At 45.7% G+C, this 22,398-nt stretch overlaps 1 protein-coding gene across 2 annotated transcripts in view; it reads left to right on the top strand.

Annotated features, from left to right (window-relative positions):
• The window catches only part of LOC137541463 (probable E3 ubiquitin-protein ligase MARCHF10), a 115,491-nt gene that overhangs the window by 81,129 nt on the left and 11,964 nt on the right, over positions 1-22,398 (top strand). For both annotated transcript variants that reach the window (XM_068262771.1, XM_068262770.1), the window contains exons 8-9: positions 15,561-15,670; positions 18,758-18,862. In XM_068262771.1, coding sequence (XP_068118872.1) covers positions 15,561-15,670; positions 18,758-18,862 — 215 coding nt within the window. The remainder of the gene's footprint in view (positions 1-15,560; positions 15,671-18,757; positions 18,863-22,398) is intronic.

Below are 22,398 nucleotides of genomic sequence, written 5' to 3'. Positions count from 1 at the left end.
TGGGGGCTTTTCCGCGTTCTATCATAGAAATTCAGTAATTGCACAGCTGCCTTTTCAATTTGTACTCAGACCTGGCAGGTCTTGCCACCCTGCCCTTCTAAATAGTGAAAGTGAAGGTATGCCACTGTGACATCATCCTCTGACTTCTGCACCCATTCAGAGGCCAAGATGCTCCTACGATGGGAGGGGAAGATGTAGCAACAATAAAACAGCTGGAGGAGAGAGACTCATGGGGGCTTTATGTTGACAGCAAGCATTAAAGAGAATCTGTATTGTTAAAATCGCACAAAAGTAAACATACCAGTGCGTTAGGGGACATCTCCTATTACCCTCTGTCACAATTTCGCCGCTCCCCGTCGCATTAAAAGTAGTCAAAAACAGTTTTTAAAAGTTTGTTTATAAACAAACAAAATGGCCACCAAAACAGGAAGTAGATTGATGTACAATATGTCCACACATAGAAAATACATCCATACACAAGCAGGCTGTATACAGCTTTCCTTTTGAATCTCAAAAGATCATTTGTGTGTTTACCTTCTGTCCCCTTCTTCTCTCATGCACTGAACATTACAGGCTTCCTGCAGACAGCTCTGCCTGTGCCTGTGTTTGTAATTCCTCAGTATGTGTCAGCCAGCTACTTTCACAGCCAGCTCTCTTCTATCAGAATCAGAATCAATTTATTTTCGCCAAGTAAGTTTGCACCTACAAGGAATTTGTCTTGGCAGTTGCTTAACACACACAAACAAAAACAATACAAGGACAGACAGTGTGAATATTACACGTTAAGGACATTATAAGTATAGTGGCAGTAAGGAATGTGAGAATTGCTCACACACACACAGAGCCGGGATCGGGTGTGCAGGGGGCGTGCATAACTTCTCCCCATCACAGCAGAGGCAGCTCCTTCCTCCCTGTGTCACTGATAAGATAGAGACGCTGCTAGCTTATGTAAATAAAACACACACTGGAGTGTGCATAGAGGAACAGACCAGCACGGAAGAGTGGGCAGCCTTCCTGACACAGGCCGACAAGTCTGACAGGGGAAAGATACATTGATATATTACAGAGACCATGATAGTACAAAGTGCTGCAGTGAGCCAGAACACATTAGAATAGGTTTTGGAACTTGTAGGATGGTAGAAAAAACGTAATTTTTGTTACAGAGTCACTTTAACTGATGCTAACATTTACTCTGAGGTTCGTACTACGAGGTCAACTTTAATATAATCCTGAGCAGACTCTGCTGACAGGAAAAGTTACTGGAGCTCTGATAAGTTTTATGATCACCCACTGGAAGTATTTGGAGAGGGAAGGGGGAGGTCCTTTATCTCACAAAGCAGAAGCTTATTGGCTTGTCATTCTCGGAAATCTGATGGGACAGATTACTCATCTATAAATACCTCAGCACCAACTGCTGATATTAAAATAAGCAAGCGCTTGCTATGCTAGGCTGAGCTTTAGCCATTTATGTTAAGAAAGCAACTTGGTTCCTTTATGCAGCAACTTGTTTAAAGAGAATCTGTACTATCCGATTTGTACAATAAAAAAACATACCAATCAAGTCACTGTGATCTCTTGGGTCCCTATGTGTCGTTTCCGCTGCTCCCTGCCGCGATCCTGGCTTTTAATCGCCAGATTTAGGTAGTGTTTACAAACATGGCTGCCAACCAGGAAGTGATGTATGTGTATATATAGATATATACATGCACACACTAGTGTGTGTATGTATATATATATATATATATATATATATATATATATATATATATATATATATATATATATATATATATATATATATTCTCATGTTACAGTATAGTACAGGTTTTACAAAAGTGAATTATCTGCACTCCAGCCTGAGTTTAGTCACAATTTGCATGCGACAGGCAGCAGCTCCCTTCCCCCTCAGCCTTACAAAATGCAATAAGCAAAGCGCACACACACACAGAGCCTGGAGGGGGTGTGCAGGGGGCGTGCATAACTGCTCCCTATCGCAGCAGAGGCAGCTCCTTCCTCCCTGTGTCGACAAAGCTTGACAAAGAAAAGATGATTAGATATATAGACAGTGCAACTAGAAAAGGCTGCATTAATCCAGACCACATTAGAACAGGTATAGGAACTTATAGGATAGAATAAGGCTGAAAATGTTGTTAAAGAATTTCTTTAAAACCTTTTTATCTTGTATACGATGTTTATATGCATTTTTTTAATACTCATGAAGATGGAATTGCTCATTTTATCAAGTAGAGACTAGCAACATGATTTTTAGATTATATTCGCCATCATTTCACGAAACATTGTTTGTCTATAAAACATGGTTCATTATTTTTTGTGACTTGTAATTCTGAGAAAATGTACCTTTCATTCATGTCATGTACGTTCTTCAAACACACCACAAGCTGTCACATATGTTTCAGATTTCTGTATACACTGAAACTAATAGCGTTTCATCTTCATGAATCTTCCATTGTTATATTATCTTGAGTCAGACATTACACATCATACAGCCAAGTTCATGGTCTGTAAATGCTTCCCTCCCAACCTTCTCTCCTTCTGTGCCCCATATACAGCCATACAGCATTGGCCACATCATGATTACGTGAAATTCACATGGATTTTCACAATTACAGCTATGCATAATTAGGATTTGGAAATTCAATTTATTATGCAAAAAATATGCAAAATTACAAATTGATTTCACAAAATGTCATGCCGACCATCATTTAATTGCAATATCCCCATACATACTGTTGTCACCAGAATTGCATATGTATGTTAGAGGCAACAAGTCAAAATGCATTTTAACCACTTGAGGACCACAGTCTTTCTACCCCTTAAGGACCAGAGCCTTTTTCTCCATTCAGACCACTGCAGCTTTCACGGTTTATTGCTCGGTCATACAACCTACTACCTAAATTAATTGTACCTCCTTTTCTTGTCACTAATACAGCTTTCTTTTGGTGCTATTTGTTTGCTGCTGCGATTTTTAGTTTTTATTATATCCACTTCGCATCCAGACCTTGTTTTCCCCTTATTGACCAGAGCAGTTTTGACGCTTTAGCGGTGTCCCTTTTTAATCAGCCATAACTTTATCCCTACTCACGACACCAAAATGATCTAGGTATCGTTTTTTTCAGGACAAACTAGACTTTCATTGGCGGGTATTTTGTCCCTAGACCAAAAAAGTTTTCTATGCATTTTAATGGGAAAAAGAGGGGAAAAATGAAAAAAATGCATTTTTGCTCAGTTTTTATCAATTCCAGTTTAAAAATAAAGTGCCACAGAAGATAAAAACATGTCACCAGTATTCTGTCCCCCAGTATAGATAGCAAAATGTGTCCTGAGTATCAGACCCCCCCTTATAGCCAGATGTGTCCCCAATATCAGTCACCCCCAGTATAGCCCGATGTGTCCTCTGTGTTTGGCACCTCCCAGCATAGATAGATAGATGTATCCCCAGGATTGCTGCCCCTCATGTGTCCATATGTGTCCCCAGGAATAGTGGTCCCCCATTATAGCCAGATGCGCCCTCAGGATTAGCGGGTGCACCCTGGATTAGGGCCCCCCACCATTATAGCCAGATCTGCCCCCAGTATAAAATTATACACATAAATTAAAATTGTACCCCCTCTTATTTTATTGTCCCCCCCCCTAGCTGCACATTTTACCCCCCACCCCCCACCAGGGGTCCACGCACCCCCATAGGAGCCAGCCAGATCCCCCACCCCCCACCTATGCAGCCCCCTCGGTGGCCAGATCTGTTAAAAAAAAAAGGATTAGAAAGCAGCCTGACTCACCTTATCTCGTTCCAGCGACCAGCCTGCAGCCCAAGCCTCCGATCGCCGCTCTGCACGCAGCCCTGTGATGCCGGTTACCGGGTCCCGGCTTGATGACGTCATCAAGCCAGGACTCGGCTATTCAGCATCACAGGGCTGCGTGCAGAGCGGCGATCGGAGGCTTGGGCTGCAGGCTGGTCGCTGGAACAGGAAAAGGTGAGTCAGGCTGCTTTCTGATCCTTTTCTTTTAGCAGATCCGACCACGGAGGGGAGAGATGAATGATCACGCTGTTTGCTACAGCGGTGATCGTTCATCCGCGGGGTGGTTACTAATTGGCTACAAGGGAACATTTTCCCTTTCACCAATTAGTATTGCAGCTGTTAGTGCCGGGAGGTGCGCTCTGAAGCGCACCTGTTCCTGCACAACAGGGCTGCAAGCAGGTCAGTATATCTATGTCGCTGTGGCTTGGAGAGAGCCACAGCTGACGTAGATATACTGTATTGAAGGACAAAGTGGATATTCATCAAAATAGACATGAATTTTGTCAAAAAAATGACTTGTTTAACTTTCTGTGCTGACATTTTTCAAATAAAGTAAAATTTCCTATACATTTGAGCGCAAAAGTTATTCTGCTACATGTCTTTAATAAAAAAAAAAACATTCAGTGTATATTTATTGGATTGGGTAAAAGTTATAGCGTTTACAAACTATGGTGCCAATGGTGAATTTTCCCATTTTGGAGCATCACTGACTTTTATGACCACCTGTCATGTTTCATGAGGTGCTAAAATTCCAGGATAGTATAAATACCCCCCAAATGACCCCATTTTGGAAAGAAGACATCCCAAAGTATTCACTGAGAGGCATGGTGAGTTCATAGAAGATTTTTTTTTTTGTCACAAGTTAGCGGAAAATGACACTTTGTGACAAAAAAAAAAATTGAAAAATTTTCCATCTCTTCTAACTTGCGACAAAAAAAAATGAAATCTGCCACGGACTCACTATGCTCCTCTCTGAATACCTTGAAGGGTCTACTTTCCAAAATGGGGTCATTTGTGGGGTGTGTTTACTGTCCTGACATTTTGGTAGGTGCTAAATTGTAAGCACCCCTTTAAAGCCTAAAGGTGCTCATTGGACTTTGGGCCCCTTAGCGCAGTTAGGCTGCAAAAGAGTGCCACACATGTGGTTATGCCGTACTCAGGAGAAGTAGTATAATGTGTTTTGGGGTGTATTTTTACACATACCCATGCTGGGTGGGAGAAATATCTCTGTAAATGACGATTTTTTTATTTATTTTTTTACACACAATTGTCCATTTACAGAGATATTTCTCCCACCCAGCATGGGTATGTGTAAAAATACACCCCAAAACACATTATACTACTTCTCCTGAGTACGGCAATACCACATGTGTGGCACTTTTTTGCACCCTAACTGCGCTAAAGGGCCCAAAGTCCAATGAGTACCTCTAGGATTTCACAGGTCATTTTGCGGAATTTGATTTCCAGACTACTCCTCACGGTTTAGGGCCCCTAAAATGCCAGGGCAGTATAGGAACCCCACAAATGACCCCATTTTAGAAAGAAGACACCCAAAGGTATTCCGTTAGGAGGATGGTGAGTTCATAGAAGATTTTATTTTTTGTCACAAGTAAGCGGAAATTGATTTTAATTGTCATTTTTCACAAAGTGTCATTTTCCGTTAACTTTTGACAAAAAATAAAATCTTCTATGAACACACCATACTCCTAACGTAATACCTTTGGGTGTGCCACAAAAAAGTGCCACACGTGGTACCGCTGTACTCAGGACAAGTAGTATAATGTGTTTTGTGGTGTATTTTTACACATACCCATGCTGGGTGGGAGAAATATCTCTGTAAATGACAAATTTTTTGATTTTTTTTACACACAATTGTCCATTTACAGAGCGCTTTCTCCCACCCAGCATGGGTATGTGTAAAAATACACCCCAAAACACATTATACTACTTCTCCCGAGTATGGCGATACCACATGTGACACTTTTTTGCAGCCTAGGTGCGCTAAGGGGCCCAACGTCCTATTCACAGGTCATTTTGAGGCATTTGTTTTCTAGACTACTCCTCACAGTTTAGGGCCCCTAAAATGCCAGGGCAGTATAGGAACTCCACAAGTGACCCCATTTTAGAAAGAAAAAACAGAAAAAAGAGGAGCGCTCTGAGAGTCAATACATCAGGAGGCAGAGAAAGGTGGAATGGTCTCACCTGTTTGTAGTGTGGCCAGCACCGTGCTTAGCCGCGATAAGCAGGCGTCCCTCTAAGCCAGCCGGGGACCAAGCTTTCCGTGTCGACAGGGCGGAAGTCCGTGACGTCACTCTCCCAGTACTCCTAGCGGTGGTTGCTATGGGGACCTGGACGCTTCCTCCAACACACGCACAGAGGGTGGTGAGCGGCGTCCGGTCCTCCGTAGAGGTAGAAAGACGGAGTGGGGAGGATAGTAGTGCAATAAGCACATAGGCAGGGATAATTAAAAAAGGTTTAATGCACAAGCATAGGCATAGACAACGCGTTTCGCGGGGAAACAACCCCCGCTTTTTCAAGTCAAAGCTTACAAAAACATAGGGGAAACAGCCCCTTATATATCAGCCAATCAACCCATTCTACAGGGTAACTACGGAGTCCCAGTGAATCCAAAAAGATCCCAGCTACCGTATAGTATAGAATAGAAGGGAAATAAGTAAGGATATGAGATTCAATGTACTAGGGAAAGGACACCCAGTGTCAACAGAGGGAGTACCCATACCCAAACAGTAAATCCAATAGTAATAGAGAGAGTACAACAGAGAGAGTACCCATACCCAGACAGTGGTTACAATAGTCATCCCTGACCGTAACCCTCTAGACCACTGTTAACAACAATACAGCAACACTGCATATACAGGGTTAACATACAAACCAATACATATAAAACCATAAAATAGTTGTCATTTTCATACCCACACATGTGTGGGCGTGAAGACGGCGCACCCGTAGAGCGTGGCACGCACACGCCCACGCACCCGTATGCGCACGTCACCACACCCACCCACCCAGCAGGCCCCGGATCACCCCCCCCCCCCCAAGGCTGGCACTACATCATGCACTGCAGGTGGCTCATCTCCTCCAGGCATTTGTTAAGCCCTCCCGGCTCTAGCGTCCCCAATTTTAGGATCCAATAGGATTCCCGTCTGCAGAGAATACGATATTTCTCATGTTTGTTAGAATGGTGCACCTGCTCTATGATAGTAGCCCTCAATACATTGAAATCCCTATTATGTACTAGGTTACAATGGTTGGACACTCCATGTTTGGGTTCCCCCTTGGTGACATTGGATCTGTGTTTATTCAGACGAGTTTGGAATTTCTGGGTGGTTCGACCCACGTAACCCAGGTTACATGGGCAAACCAAAAGATAGACCACATATGTACTCTGGCAGTTCACGTGACTCTTTATCGGAAATTGTATAGAACCATTAATCTGGAAGGTAACTGCACCATCATTAAGGGTGCTACAACAGAGGCATCGTCTGGACTTACATGAATAGCACCCCAGTTTGGCCTGGTTGTCATCATTGGTAGCAATTCCATTCGATGGCAATCTACTGGGTACTGAAGCACACCCTCCCCCCCCCAAACCCCAACTGGTGTTCCGAAGAGGCAAAACCATCAGGGGCTACATAGCACCCAGTAGATTGCCATCGAATGGAATTGCTACCAATGATGACAACCAGGCCAAACTGGGGTGCTATTCATGTAAGTCCAGACGATGCCTCTGTTGTAGCACCCTTAATGATGGTGCAGTTACCTTCCAGATTAATGGTTCTATACAATTCCCGATAAAGAGTCACGTGAACTGCCAGAGTACATATGTGGTCTATCTTTTGGTTTGCCCATGTAACCTGGGTTACGTGGGTCGAACCACCCAGAAATTCCAAACTCGTCTGAATAAACACAGATCCAATGTCACCAAGGGGGAACCCAAACATGGAGTGTCCAACCATTGTAACCTAGTACATAATAGGGATTTCAATGTATTGAGGGCTACTATCATAGAGCAGGTGCACCATTCTAACAAACATGAGAAATATCGTATTCTCTGCAGACGGGAATCCTATTGGATCCTAAAATTGGGGACGCTAGAGCCGGGAGGGCTTAACAAATGCCTGGAGGAGATGAGCCACCTGCAGTGCATGATGTAGTGCCAGCCTTGGGGGGGGGGGGGGGGGGGAGATCCGGGGCCTGGTGGGTGGGTGTGGTGACGTGCGCATACGGGTGCGTGGGCATGTGCGTGCCACGCTCTACGGGTGCGCCGTCTTCACACCCACACATGTGTGGGTATGAAAATGACAACTATTTTATGGTTTTATATGTATTGGTTTGTATGTTAACCCTGTATATGCAGTGTTGCTGTATTGTTGTTAACAGTGGTCTAGAGGGCTACGGTCAGGGATGACTATTGTAACCACTGTCTGGGTATGGGTACTCTCTCTGTTGTACTCTCTCTATTACTATTGGATTTACTGTTTGGGTATGGGTACTCCCTCTGTTGACACTGGGTGTCCTTTCCCTAGTACATTGAATCTCATATCCTTACTTATTTCCCTTCTATTCTATACTATACGGTAGCTGGGATCTTTTTGGATTCACTGGGACTCCGTAGTTACCCTGTAGAATGGATTGATTGGCTGATATATAAGGGGCTGTTTCCCCTATGTTTTTGTAAGCTTTGACTTGAAAAAGCGGGGGTTGTTTCCCCGCGAAACGCGTTGTCTATGCCTATGCTTGTGCATTAAACCTTTTTTAATTATCCCTGCCTATGTGCTTATTGCACTACTATCCTCCCCACTCCGTCTTTCTACCTCTACGGAGGACCGGACGCCGCTCACCACGCTCTGTGCGTGTGTTGGAGGAAGCGTCCAGGTCCCCATAGCAACCACCGCTAGGAGTACTGGGAGAATGACGTCACGGACTTCCGCCCTGTCGACACGGAAAGCTTGGTCCCCGGCTGGCTTAGAGGGACGCCTGCTTATCGCGGCTAAGCACGGTGCTGGCCACACTACAAACAGGTGAGACCATTCCACCTTTCTCTGCCTCCTGATGTATTGACTCTCAGAGCGCTCCTCTTTTTTTCTGTGTTTTATACATAGTGTTTATGGTAACAGCCGAGTAAACCACTTTGGTGGCCAGATCGCGCCTTGAGGGGCTCACTACCCCCAAATCTCTCTCCATTTTAGAAAGAAGACACCCCAAGGTATTCCGTTAGGTGTATGGTGAGTTCATAGAAGATTTTATTTTTTGTCACAAGTTAGTGAAAAATGACACTTTGTGAAAAAACAATAAAAATCAATTTCCACAATAACTTGTGACAAAAATATAAAATCTTCTATGAACTCGTCATACACCTAACAGAATACCTTGGGGTGTATATTTTTCTAAAAAGGGGTCACTTGTGGGGTTCCTATACTGCCCTGGCATTTTAGGGGCCCAAAACCGTGAGTAGTCTGGAAACCAAATGTCTCAAAATGACTGTTCAGGGGTATAAGCATCTGCAAATTTTGATGACAGGTGGTCTATGAGGGGGCGAATTTTGTGGAACCGGTCATAAGCAGGGTGGCCTTTTAGATGACAGGTTGTATTGGGCCTGATCTGATGGATAGGAGTGCTAGGGGGGGGGGGGGATTTGGGGTGACAGGAGGTGATTGATGGGTGTCTCAGGGGGTGGTTAGAGGGGAAAATAGATGCAATCAATGCACTGGGGAGGTGATCGGAAGGGGGTCTGAGGGGGATCTGAGGGTTTGGCCGAATGATCAGGAGCCCACGCGGGGCAAATTAGGGCCTGATCTGATGGGTAGGTGTGCTAGGGGGTGACAGGAGGTGATTGATGGGTGTCTCAAGGTGTGATTAGTGGGAGGGAATAGATGCAAGCAATGCACTGGCGAGGTGATCAGGGCTGGGGTCTGAGGGTGTGGGCGGGTGATTGGGTGCCCTAGGGGCAGATAGGGGTCTGATCTGATAGGTAACAGTGACAGGTGGTGATAGGGGGTGATTGATGGGTAATTAGTGAGTGTTTAGAGAAGAGAACAGATGTAAACAATACACTTGGGAGGTGATCTGACTGCGGGTTTGCGGGCGATCTAATGGTGTGGGTGGGTGATCAGATTGCCCGCAAGGGGCAGGTTAGGGGCTGATTGATGGGTGGCAGTGACAGGGGGTGATAGGTGATTGGCAGGTGATTGACAGGTGATCAGTGGGTTATTACAGGAAAGAACAGATGTAATTAATGCACTGGCGAATTGATAAGGGGGGGTCTGAGGGCAATCTGAGCATGTGGGCGGGTGATTGGGTGCCCGCAAGGGGCAGATTAGGGTCTGATCTGATAGGTAACAGTGACAGGTGGTGATAGGGGGTGATTGATGGGTAATTAGTGGGTGTTTAGGGTAGAGAACAGATGTAAACACTGCACTTGAGAGGTAATCTGATGCCTGATCTGCGGGCGATCTATTGGTGTGGGTGGGTGATCAGATTGCCCGCAAGGGGCAGGTTAGGGGCTGATTGATGGGTGGCAGTGACAGGGGGTGATTGACGGGTGATTGACGGGTGATCAGGGGGGATAGATGCATACAGTACACCGGAAGGGGGGGGGGTCTGGGGGGGGGGGGGGTCTGGGGAGAATCTGAGGGGTGGGGGGGGTGATCAGGAGTCCCCAGGGTGCAGTTAGGGACCAAATGAAAAAAATAGCGTTGATAGATAGTGACAGGGAGTGATTGATGGGTGATTGGGTGTAAACAGGGGTCTGGGGGGTGGGCGGGGGGGGGGGGGGTCTGAGGGGTGCTGTGGGCGATCAGGGGGCAGGGGGGGGAAATCAGTGTGCTTGGGTGCAGACTAGGGTGGCTGCAGCCTGCCCTGGTGGTCCCTCGGACACTGGGACCACCAGGGCAGGAGGCAGCCTGTAAAATACACTTTGTAAACATTACTAAGTATATTATACACTTTGTAGCGGCGATCGCGGGGTCAACAACCCGCCGGCCCTTCCGAACGGCCGGCGGGTTGTCGTCGCGGGTGGGCGGAGCCAGTCGCCGGGGGAAGCGCGCGTCATCAATGACACGATCGCTCCCCCGGCATGCCGAAAGGACGCAACGCCCTTGGGCGTATTGCAGTCCTTTCGGCGTCCACTTTGCCGCTGCCCATCGGCTGTGGGCGGTCGGCAAGTGGTTAAATAGATTTTTTTCAGAAAGTTTTTTAAAACTCAGAAAACTCAGTTTAAAGAGAATCTGAAGCGAGATTAAAACTCGCTTTTCACCTTATATTCAACATGGGCATGTTTGCCCCTGCTAAAACGCCGCTATCCCGCGGCAGAACGAGGGGTCTGTACCCCCCAAATCCCCTCTGAAGTGTCCTAGGATCGCTTCCATGTGACGCAGGGCTAATGGCCACATCCCTGCCTCTCAGCGCGTCTATCAGCGCTGATCGCCGCCTCTCCCTGCCCCTCTCAGTCTTCCTTCACTGAGAGGGGCGGGGGAGAGGCGGAGATCCGCTGCTGATAGACGCGCATGGAGGCAGAGCTACAGCCATTAGCTCTGCCTCTATGAGCAGCAAATCTACGACCAAGGGGGGGATTTGGGGGGTAAAGACCCCTAGTTCTGCTGCGGGATAGCGGCGTTTTAGCTGGGGCAAGCATGCCCATGTAGAATATAAGGTAAAAAGAGAGTTTTAATCTCGCTTCAGACTCTTTAAAAAACATTTTTTCCTTGCATTTTTAAAATGTATTTTTAGTCTTGTTCCCGCTATTCTCCTTAACATATGTAGCACTTTTGATGATGAACGCATGTATGGGGGCTTTGCAGAATTTTGTCCTGAATTTAGCAGTTAATAGCAACGAAGTGAAATTATGGTTGCTGATCATGTTTACAAAGTTAATCTGTCCTTTAAAAGAAAAGCCTTGTACTCACATTGGGTGGTTCTAGGGCTGACTCTGCCTAAAATCCCCCCACCCAGGCTAGCAACATGTCTGTACAGAACTGCTGCCCCTGGGTCACGTGTTTCTAGTAATCCATAGACAGAACAAGAACATTGTTGTATGTTGCAGAGGTGTTCACCATCACAAAAACTTTTCACAATGTTATAAATAGGCAGGAGGTTTTTTTTGTGAACCATTGAAAATGTGCAGCAATGCAGGGAGCAGTGTAAAATGTCATTCTATTGTCACTTTCTAAATAAGCCCTTAAAGAGACACTGAAGTGAAAAAAAAAATGATGATATTATGATTTGTATGTGTAGCACAGCTAAGAAATAAAACATTAAGATCAGATACATCAGTCTAATTGTTTCCAGTACAGGAAGAGTTAAGAAACTCCAGTTGTTATCTCTATGCAAAAAAGCCGTTAAGCTCTACGACTTTCAAAGTGGTGGAGAGGGCTGTTTTCTGACTTTTATTATCTCAACTGTTTAGTTAACTATTTACTTTTCCTTTGGCAGAGGAGAGGTCATTACTTCACAGACTGCTCTGAAAGACTCATTTTGAATGCCGAGTGTTGTGTAATCTGCACATATTAGAGAATGATGCAATGTTAGAAAAAACACTATATACCTTAAAAAAAATATGGGAATATTTTATTTGCTGCTAATCTTCTAGTAATTATTCATAGTACACAACCAATTCATTATATCATATAATTTTTTTGGCTTCAGTGTCTCTTTAAGTCCTACACACTATAAAAAAAAGTCATGTATTATGTCCTCATTCAGATACATGCTCAGAGAAATTCTTAATAGAAGGATGATGTATCTTGTACTGCTGCTTGGAGTCCTTTGGCGGTAAGGGAGTATTATAGAGGCTGTATCCCTTAAACAGATTTGTACTAAGGTGCAGCTTTTCCACTGGGTGGCTCCAGGTGTGCTGTGTAAAGTGAAGGAAGAACTATTAACGCTTCTATGGTGCAGGTCCTGAGGAAGGCGTGAAATACCCCAAAACCGTTAGTGACAGGCGGCACTGATGCGAGGAGGACACGCCCCTCAGACCTCCCATGTCTCCTAGTCTTCACGCTAGACAGAGCATTCCAGCAGCGGTCGCAGGTCCTAGCCAGACCCACGGAAAAACGAGACGTGGGCGGCCTAAAACGCAGTTTATTTCTTCCACCCATGTAAATGCAATTGAAAATTGCGCTTTTGGATAAAGAATTTTAAAGAAAACCTGTAACTTTAAAAACCTCCCCTGGGGGGTACTCACCTCAGGTGGGGGAAGCCTCCGGATCCTAATGAGGCTTCCCCCGTCCTCCTCGGTCCCACGGCGGTCTTGCTGTGCCCTTCCGAACAGCGGGATGTAAAGATTTACCTTCTCGGCTCCAGCGCAGGCGCAGTATCTGCTCTCTGCCTTGGAGATAGGCGGATATAGCCGATCGCTGTCGGCCCGCTCTACTGCACAAGCGCAAGTCTCCTGCACCTGCCCAGTAGAGCGGACCCGACAGAGATCTGCTATTTTCGCCTATCTCCATGCAGAAAGCCGCAACAGCGCCCCCGCTGGAGCCAGGAAAGGTAAATAAATCAGCGCTTGTCAGGCTTGTCGAGGGAGGAATGCCGGACACTTCGGGGGAGCCAGCGCTGGATTGCCTGCAGCTACAGGGGAGGGGGAAGCCTCATTGGGACCCTGAGGCTTCCCCCTACCGAGGGGAGTACTCCCCAGGGGAACCTTTTTGGTTACAGATTCTCTTTAATGTTTCAGAGAAATTCTTAAAGGGAAGGTTCAAGCAAAATAAAAAAAATGAGTTTCACTTACCTGGGGCTTCTACCAGCCCCATGCAGCCATCCTGTGCCCTCGTAGTCACTGCTGCTCCAGTCCCCCGCTGGCAGCTTGCCGACCTTGGAGGTCGGCGGGACGTATTGCGTACATTTTTATGCATTCCCGCTAGTGCAGGAACATTAACACATACATTTTTATGGGCCGATTTGCATTGAACCAGTAATGCGTAAAAATGTATGTGTTAATGTTGCTGCAGTAGCGGGAATGCGTAAAAATGTACGCAATGCGGCCCGCCGACCTCCGAGGTCGGCAAGCTGCCAGCGGGGGACTGGAGCAGCAGTGAGTGACTACGAGGGCACAGGATGGCTGCATGGGGCTGGTAGAAGCTCCAGGTAAGTGAAACTCATTTTTTTTATTATGCTTGGCCCTTCCCTTTAACCTCCTTGCCGGTTATCCCGAGCTCAGCTCGGGGTAACCTGCGCAGGAGGATATCTCAAGCCCCGCTGGGCCGATTTGCATAATTTTTTTTTTGTTACAAGCAGCTAGCACTTTGCTAGCTGCTTGTAACTTCCGATCGCCGCCGCTCACCGCCGATCCGCCGCAATCCGCCGCGCCGAGTCGCTCCCCCCGCCCCAGAGCCCTGCGCTGCCTGGCCAATCAGTGCCAGGCAGCGTTGAGGGGCGGATCGGGATTCCCTATGACGTCCCGACGTCCATGACGTCGGTGACGTCATCCCGCCCCGTCGCCATGGCGACCGGGGAAGCCCTGCAGGAAATCCCGTTCTCAACGGGATTCCCTGCATACTCTGATCGCCGAAGGCGAAGCCCTTGGCTCGCTACATGATTTAAAAAAAAAAAGAAATTAAAAAAATGTGCGGTGCTGCCTCCTTGCCGGATTGTTTAGACCGGCAAGGAGGTTAAAGCTTTCTAACCCCCTTATGCTGTGTAGCAACATTCAGAATCCTATACAATCTTAACAGTTAATACTGAACTATAAGTCACACAGAGCACTTGAGTAAGCTTAGCAAATGAGCAGCTAGTATTTGAAAATACAGTAAAACCTTTAGTTGCATGTAACTTGGTTTAAAGGTGTTTCAGACTCAGATCTAGTCAGATCTGACAAGACTAGCTGCATGCTTGTTTCTGGTGTTATTCAGATTCTACTGCAGAGAAATAGACCAGCAGGGCTGCCAGGCATTGATTAAAAAGAAATAAATATGGCAGCCTCCGTATACCTCTTACTTCAGTTCCCCTTTAAGAGCACTTTGCAAGACGAGCAAAAATGTTGCCTCGATAAGCAAGCAACATATAGATAAACAAGCAAAGAATGTACTGTATATGCATTGCAACTGAGCTGATGGCTGTTCTCCCTTTGATGCTGCAGAATTGAAGTTAATCTGAGTGTAGGGACTGTACATTGTCACATTTCCGCAAAAGCAACTGTCCTTGGATAAGTTCCTTATGAAAGTGGACCTGAACTCTTGTACAGGACAGAAGGAAAATGAGAGAAATGCACCGTTTGTATTTAGAGAGTTTAGCCGGTCTAATTCACCTCATCTGTGCCTAAACCACTGTAATTTGATATCCTCGGCTGTATCAGCTCAGGAATCTCCTCTGCCATGGCAGAACTGCTAATTTGTAAACACAGGATGTTAACACTATGGCTGCTTCCATGAAAGCAGGAAGTGGACACACTGCAGATTTATTGCAGAATCTGTATCAGCTGTAACAAAGAAATGCCTTTCTTAAAAAGGTGTTTATGCTGTCGTGTATCTTTTAGAACAGAGAGGAAGTTCTGAGTTGGTGTGAGCCAACCGATAGCAATGCTTCTGTTACATTTTTACTTTATACAATACTTTGTATAAAATATTTATAAATGTTTTTGGATTGTGGAGCGAATTATCTGAGCTTCCATTAATCCTTATGCACAAATTGACTGATATAAGAGTGTTTGGGATTACAAGCATGTTTTCAGAATCAATTATGCTCTCTCCACTCTATCTCAAACCACAAATATATTTTACATTCCAGGAGCTGAAATGAGTGCTGTGAAGTCCTGTGAGATGTGCAAACAAAAAGTGGAGTGTGACTTTGAAGGCTTCAGTCTGAGTGAGCACTACAGAAGGCACCAGGAAACTCAGGTAATACCTTCAATGCGGTTATGTTGACAATGACCATACTGCCAGCCGCAAGCTTCGAGGACATATAGCACAGAAAAGTTTGACACCTGGGACTGTCTTTTTACAGAAAGAATCCTCAGACTTGAATCGGTCACAGATAAGGAGCACCTTCACCACTTTTTTACACTGTAAAATAAAACCATGTAATGTACAAACAAAACAGCAAATGATATCCAATTCTAAAGAAAGTTCTAATGTTTTTCATAATTAAGTACATTAAGTTTTGTTCCAATTTTTTAAGTTGTAAGTAACGTCAGCCTCGTACACGCTTGATCAGGGTTCCCCAAACTTTTTCGGTCAAGGGCCGAGTTACAAATACTTTAACTGCTGGGGGGGCCGCAATATACATAACATGATGTAGAAAAACATTGTATTGAAACTAGGTATTGCAGACAGTGCCTACTAACAAGTGCAACCTCATGTCTCCCATTTAACCAGAGCAGATGTTATGCCCCCAACACAGCATGTGCAGATAGTATGCCCCCAACTTAGTAAGTGCAGTTATGCCACTAACACATCAAGTGCAGATACAGGTAGTCCCTGACTTATGAATGCCCGACAAACGACCTGGCGATACGAACGCATGGATTCAGTGTTTTCATGGGAACAAGTAAAAAAAAAAAATTTAAATTGGACTTGTAGTTTTTGAGAAAATCAATCTGAAAAAATTCAAAGAAAAAATGGCTTTTAAACTTGTATAAGCAGGCACAGAGGGCAGGGGTGACACAGGGGGACACTGGAGGCACAGGGGGGGCACAGAGGAGGTACAGGGGACAGAGATGGCACAATGCTCTGACTTAACAGATTTAGGCTAAGAACGAACCTACAATCCCTATCTCGTTCGTAAACCAGGAACTTCCTGTATCCTGACCATAGTATAGCAAGTCATATGTGAGACATAATGTCATCCCACCCCCACAAAAACAAAAAACAACAACCCCCTTTCACCAGTAATCGCACGAACTGCAAATTATCCACCCCTACACATGGGCACACGTATTCATGTGGTTCCCAAATATGTTTTTGTGCGCCAGACAGTGAAGCATACCTAGGATTGGAGGCCAGCGGATGACTACTTTCTGGCTTCCATGTGGAAGGGTGGTGCCAGAACTGCTATTCTACGTGCAGCCACCAATATTTAAAGGTGCAGTGGGCCACATCTATATGTAATACATTTTGTGTGTGATGGGCCAGTAAAAAGCCTTAAAGGAGCCATATTTGGCCCGCGGGCCTTAGTTTCTCAGCCTAGGTGGCTGGTCGGACCACCTCCGCAAAGAACCTAGCATGTGTAAATCAGCCTCCGATCCTTCTCGATGCATCAGTGAGAGATCAGAGTGGCAGATTCTCTTGGCGGAGAACAGGTCTTTAACCCTCATTCCCCTCATAGCAACAGAACATGTTGCTGGTCTGCAGGTTAGCAGCATGTTTGTACAGAACTTAGACACGGTCGCCCGAGGGATTGACTCCCAGTCCATGCAGGCAACAGTGCTAGTAGTTTGTATGCGTCAGGCATCATAGACTAAACTCTTTATCTCTGCCGTATCAAGAGCTGCACATATTGTTTACAGACCAACTGTGGTGTGATGTGATACAGTAACTAGGTTTCAAACACAATCCAGTTAGTTAACAGCATGGCCAGCCATTGACCTGAGCGAGTCGGAGTCGTCGCTCAGGGCGCTGGCTTTCAGGGGGGGGTGCACATGATGGGCATTCAACTGGCCCTGTGTGCATTTCTACCTGCTGGATGCAGGCTCCAGATCCGTCTGTGGCTGCTGTAAGTGGAAGCTCCGCCCCCCCGGTGACGATGGAGTGATGGGGGCGAAGTAGCACCGCCCCTGGCTCACGGGCGATGTCTGCGCTGTGTACTAATCAGAGAGAAAGACCCGCTTGTCACTCCTGACTCCTGGTCAGCTTCCCTACCCAGCTACAAGTACAAAAGTAAGGTTCCCCAACTGCCTAAAGGGGGAGGGGGGGTCTGCCTATATATACTAAATGGGGAATCTGCATTTATACACTAAAGGGAGGGGGGGGGGGTCTGCCTATTTACACTAAGGGGGGATCTGCCTATATACACCAAAGGGGGGGGGGAGGATCTGCCTAAATACACTAAAGGGCATCTTGCACATGGGACATGTGTGTGGGTGTGCATGCACAAAGAGGATGAATGGGGGAGGGGGCACCAAAATCTGGTTACGCTCAGGGCACTGTGAAACCTAAGGCCGGCCCTGATCAAGAGAAGTGTTCGCCATCCCGGTCATCAAGGCCTACCAACAGTGCATGTTTTGTGGAAATCCTTAGAGGTAGTTAACCTCCTTGCCGGTTATCCCGAGCTCAGCTCGGGGTAACCTGCGCAGGAGGATTTCTCAGGCCCCGCTGGGCTGATTTGCATAATTTTTATTTTTGTTACATGCAGCTAGCACTTTGCTAGCTGCCTGCAACATTCGATCGCCGCTGCTCGTCGCCCCCCCCCCCCCCCGCCCCACACCCCTGCGCAGCCTGTCTAATCAGTGCCAGGCAGCGCTGAGGGGTGGATCGGGATTCCCTGCGACGTCCCTCCCGACGTCCATGACGTCATCCCGCCATGGCGACCGGGGAAGCCCTGCAGGAAATCCCGTTCTGAACGGGATTTCCTGCTTACTCTAATCGCCGAAGGCGATCAGAGTGGGTGGGGGGGATGCCGCTCGGCGGCTATCATGTAGCAAGCCCTGGGCTCGCTACATGATTTAAAAAAAAATAAATAAAAAAAAATTCAGCGCTGCCTCCTTGCCGGCGGGAATTAGACCGGCAAGGAGGTTAATCGGCTCTGATGAGACACTAATTACCTCACCTGTTCATTTATGGGGTTTTCTGCAAAACGTACTGTTGGGCCTTGAGGACAGGGTTGGGGAACTCTGATCAAGAGGATTGAAAAACTGGCTCTATGTAGCAGTGCTTACTGTTGCCATACAGTATGTTCTGTTTATTGATGAACACAGCACAAATAGAATAAGCAATCTATCATACACAATATATGTTGCATAGAATAATGCACCATCTCCCCCCATGCAGGCCACGCTGAATCCCAGTCTCTACCTGGTGTTATTGCTTCATTTATACCAGCAGAGGTATGAAGAATTACTGCGCTTATCAAATACTCGAGAACGGGTAAATGAGGTAAGCAAAAGTCATTTCCTTTTTTATTTTTAATTAATGCAACCAATTGTCTAATCTGCATATTTAACACTTAAGAGTTTTCCAATAAGAACTTCCTGGCTTCTTAAAGTGAACCAGAAACGAAGCACCCTCATGTATATTACTATATATATCAGTGGGAACATGACAGTAAACACCTACCCTGCTATTTGTTTCATTTTTCACTGCTCATTCTGCCTGTTATCAGCTCTGATAAGAATCCCCGACTGAGCATTAGTCTAGCTTTTCCCGGGAATGATTATAGCTGAGTCAGTCTTCTGTGATGTCTTTTTAAGCCCAAGTCTGCCCCCTTGTGGCTGTGCATTCCTGCTAGGAGGAAAGATAGCAGCAAAGCAGAGCCACAAGGGGGCAGACTTGGGCTTGAAAAAACATCACAGAACACTGACTCAGCTATAATCATGCAGTCTGGGATTGTTATCAGAGCTGATAACGGGCAGAATAAGCAGTGAAGAATGAAACAAATAGCAGAGTAGGTGTTTACTGTCATGTTCCCATTGATAGATATGGTAAAATACATGAGGTGCTTAGTCTCTGGTTCTCTTTAAAGCCGGTTTTACACTCATTTTTTGTGTATGACCCCGCGGCAGAGTGCACTGACAGGGTCATATGCATAGGCACGGCCCCTGCTAAGTGATGTACTCCCTGCTGGACAGGAAGTATGTCACTGGGATTTTCCATCGGTTCATGCATGTGCCCTGCACTTTGTGCATCAGGCTGTACCAAACTACCTATACCTGGCTACCTATACTGGGTGCACCTAGAGTGTACCTGGCTACCTTAGGGAGAGGTGCGTTTCAATATTTTATAGGTTACATGTTAGGGTCAATTTAAGGAAAGGATACAGATCAAAAGACATTAGAAGTGTGTGTATTGCTTTTAGACAGATCAGGCAGCACCAACAGACTAATAGATAAGACGGGAGTGCTCTCCTAATGCTACAAAACAGAACAGTACAAAACATAAGTGATTCAGCAAACCTGGGATAACTATTTTTTTTTTAAATATTGCCTGGTAGCTTGTCATAGATCTTTGGAATCCTAACCTGGGTCAGATCAGCCCATGGTGGTTTTGGTGAAAAGTTAATCAGCAGTTGTGTGGCTGCAGTTATGGCCACACAAAGGTTTTTACTTCTTTGGTGCAAACTGCACAAACTAATTCACTAACCCCATCACTTGCTATAAGCTGATAGGACTCCGGTAAAAAGTTACAACATTTCACCAACTTAGAGCAGTCAACTATAGCACAGGTTTTCTAGATCATTTACTCTCTCCTGTGTTGTCCAATGTTCTTCCACCTCAGTAAATCAGCCCCTATATAAAATATGGAGTAGTGTAATATATTCCTGGCTCTACGTAATGGCGTGTGCCAGTGGCAGCATTACGACCTTTGTATCTTATAACACTATTAAGTTTTAAAAACCTTGCTTTTTATGTGTGCAATATAGCACACCGCTTCCTAAACAGGCTTCTATAAAACACTGTCAGCAGCCATTAAATCATCCACATTGTACTAATACCAGACAATTGTTATCAGAATAGCACACTTCTACAGGCTGCTCAGCTCCCAGCAGAGACTGATAGTTTGATGAAACCCTATGGGGCACATTTAGGATTTTCAACAGAAAGTTTAAGCTTTAAACATATTTTCTTCACCACATTACTGAGTTCTTTTAATTTATGAAAGCTCATTTTGCACAGCCACATAGGTGTCAATGTGCCATTTGTATCTGTAAACACAATATAACTCAGTGACTTGACAACTGGCCCTTTTATGGTTTTGCTTTTAGTCATCCTAGCAGGCCTAGAGAGAGTCTCTATCCATGCTAATGCAGAGGTTATCCTTTTATTCAAAAAGTGCCAATGTATTACTCAGCGCTGGACGATAAAGTGTAGGTGGTGAGAGTTACAAAGTTTCAAATATAAAATATTACACAGAAAAAAAATAACAGGAACCAGCCTAGACAAGCTGAGGAACAAAGAGCTGGGAGGACAGAGGAGGCGTTAGGGAGGATGGGCGTAGGTGGAGATGATGGGAGTGTGGAGACTGAAACTGACTAACCTGAGAATTCCATATACTCAATGATCATACCGGCTAACGTGAGGATTGCGGATATTCAGTCATAATACCGGCTAACGTGAGGATTGCGGATATTCCGTCATGGTACCGGCTAATATGAGGATTCCGGATATTCCATCCTGATACCGGCTAATGTGAGGATTCCGGATATTCCATCCTGATACCGGCTAACGTGAGGATTCCGGATATTTCGTCATGATACCGGCTAACGTGAGGATTCCGGATATTCCGTCATGATACCAGCTAACATGAAGATTCCGGATATTCCATCACGATACCGGCTAACGTGAGGATTCCGGATATTCCGTCATGATACCAGCTAACTTGAGGATTGCGGATATTCCGTCATAATACCAGCTAACGTGAGGATTGCGGATATTCCGTCATGATACCGGCTAACGTGAGGATTCCGGATATTCCATCATGATACCAGCTAACGTGAGGATTGCGGATATTCCGTCATAATACCAGCTAACGTGAGGATTGCGGATATTCCGTCATGATACCGGCTAACGTGAGGATTCCGGATATTCCATCCTGATACCGGCTAACGTGAGGATTTCAGATATTCCATCCTGATACCGGCTAACGTGAGGATTCCAGATATTCCATCCTGATACCGGCTAACGTGATGATTCCGGATATTCCATCCTGATACCGGCTAACGTGAGGATTCCGGATATTCCATCCTGATACCGGCTAACGTGAGGATTCCAGATATTCCATCCCGATACCGGCTAACGTGAGGATTGCGGATATTCCATCCTGATACCGGCTAACGTGAGGATTGCGGATATTCCATCCTGATACCGGCTAACGTGAGGATTCCGGATATTCCATCCTGATACCGGCTAACGTGAGGATTCCAGATATTCCATCCTGATACCGGCTAACGTGAGGATTCCGGATATTCCATCCTGATACCGGCTAACGTGAGGATTCCAGATATTCCATCCTGATACCGGCTAACGTGAGGATTCCGGATATTCCATCCTGATACCGGCTAACGTGAGGATTCCAGATATTCCATCCTGATACCAGCTAACGTGAGGATTGCGGATATTCCGTCATGGTACCGGCTAATGTGAAGATTCCGGATATTCCATCCTGATACCGGCTAATGTGAGGATTCCGGATATTCCATCTCGATACCGGCTAACGTGAGGATTCCGGATATTCCGTCATGATACCGGCTAACGTGAGGATTGCGGATATTCCATCATGATACCAGCTAACGTGAGGATTGCGGATATTCCATCATGATACCAGCTAACGTGAGGATTGCGGATATTCCGTCATAATACCAGCTAACGTGAGGATTGCGGATATTCCATCCTGATACCGGCTAACGCGAGGATTCCGGATATTCCATCCTGATACCGGCTAACGTGAGGATTCCAGATATTCCATCCTGATACCGG

The sequence above is a fragment of the Hyperolius riggenbachi genome, chromosome 12 (genome assembly GCF_040937935.1).
Source record: "Hyperolius riggenbachi isolate aHypRig1 chromosome 12, aHypRig1.pri, whole genome shotgun sequence".
Taxonomy (NCBI): domain Eukaryota; kingdom Metazoa; phylum Chordata; class Amphibia; order Anura; family Hyperoliidae; genus Hyperolius; species Hyperolius riggenbachi.
Note: the sequence above shows the minus strand (reverse complement) of the source record. Positions and strands in the feature narration are given on the sequence as shown.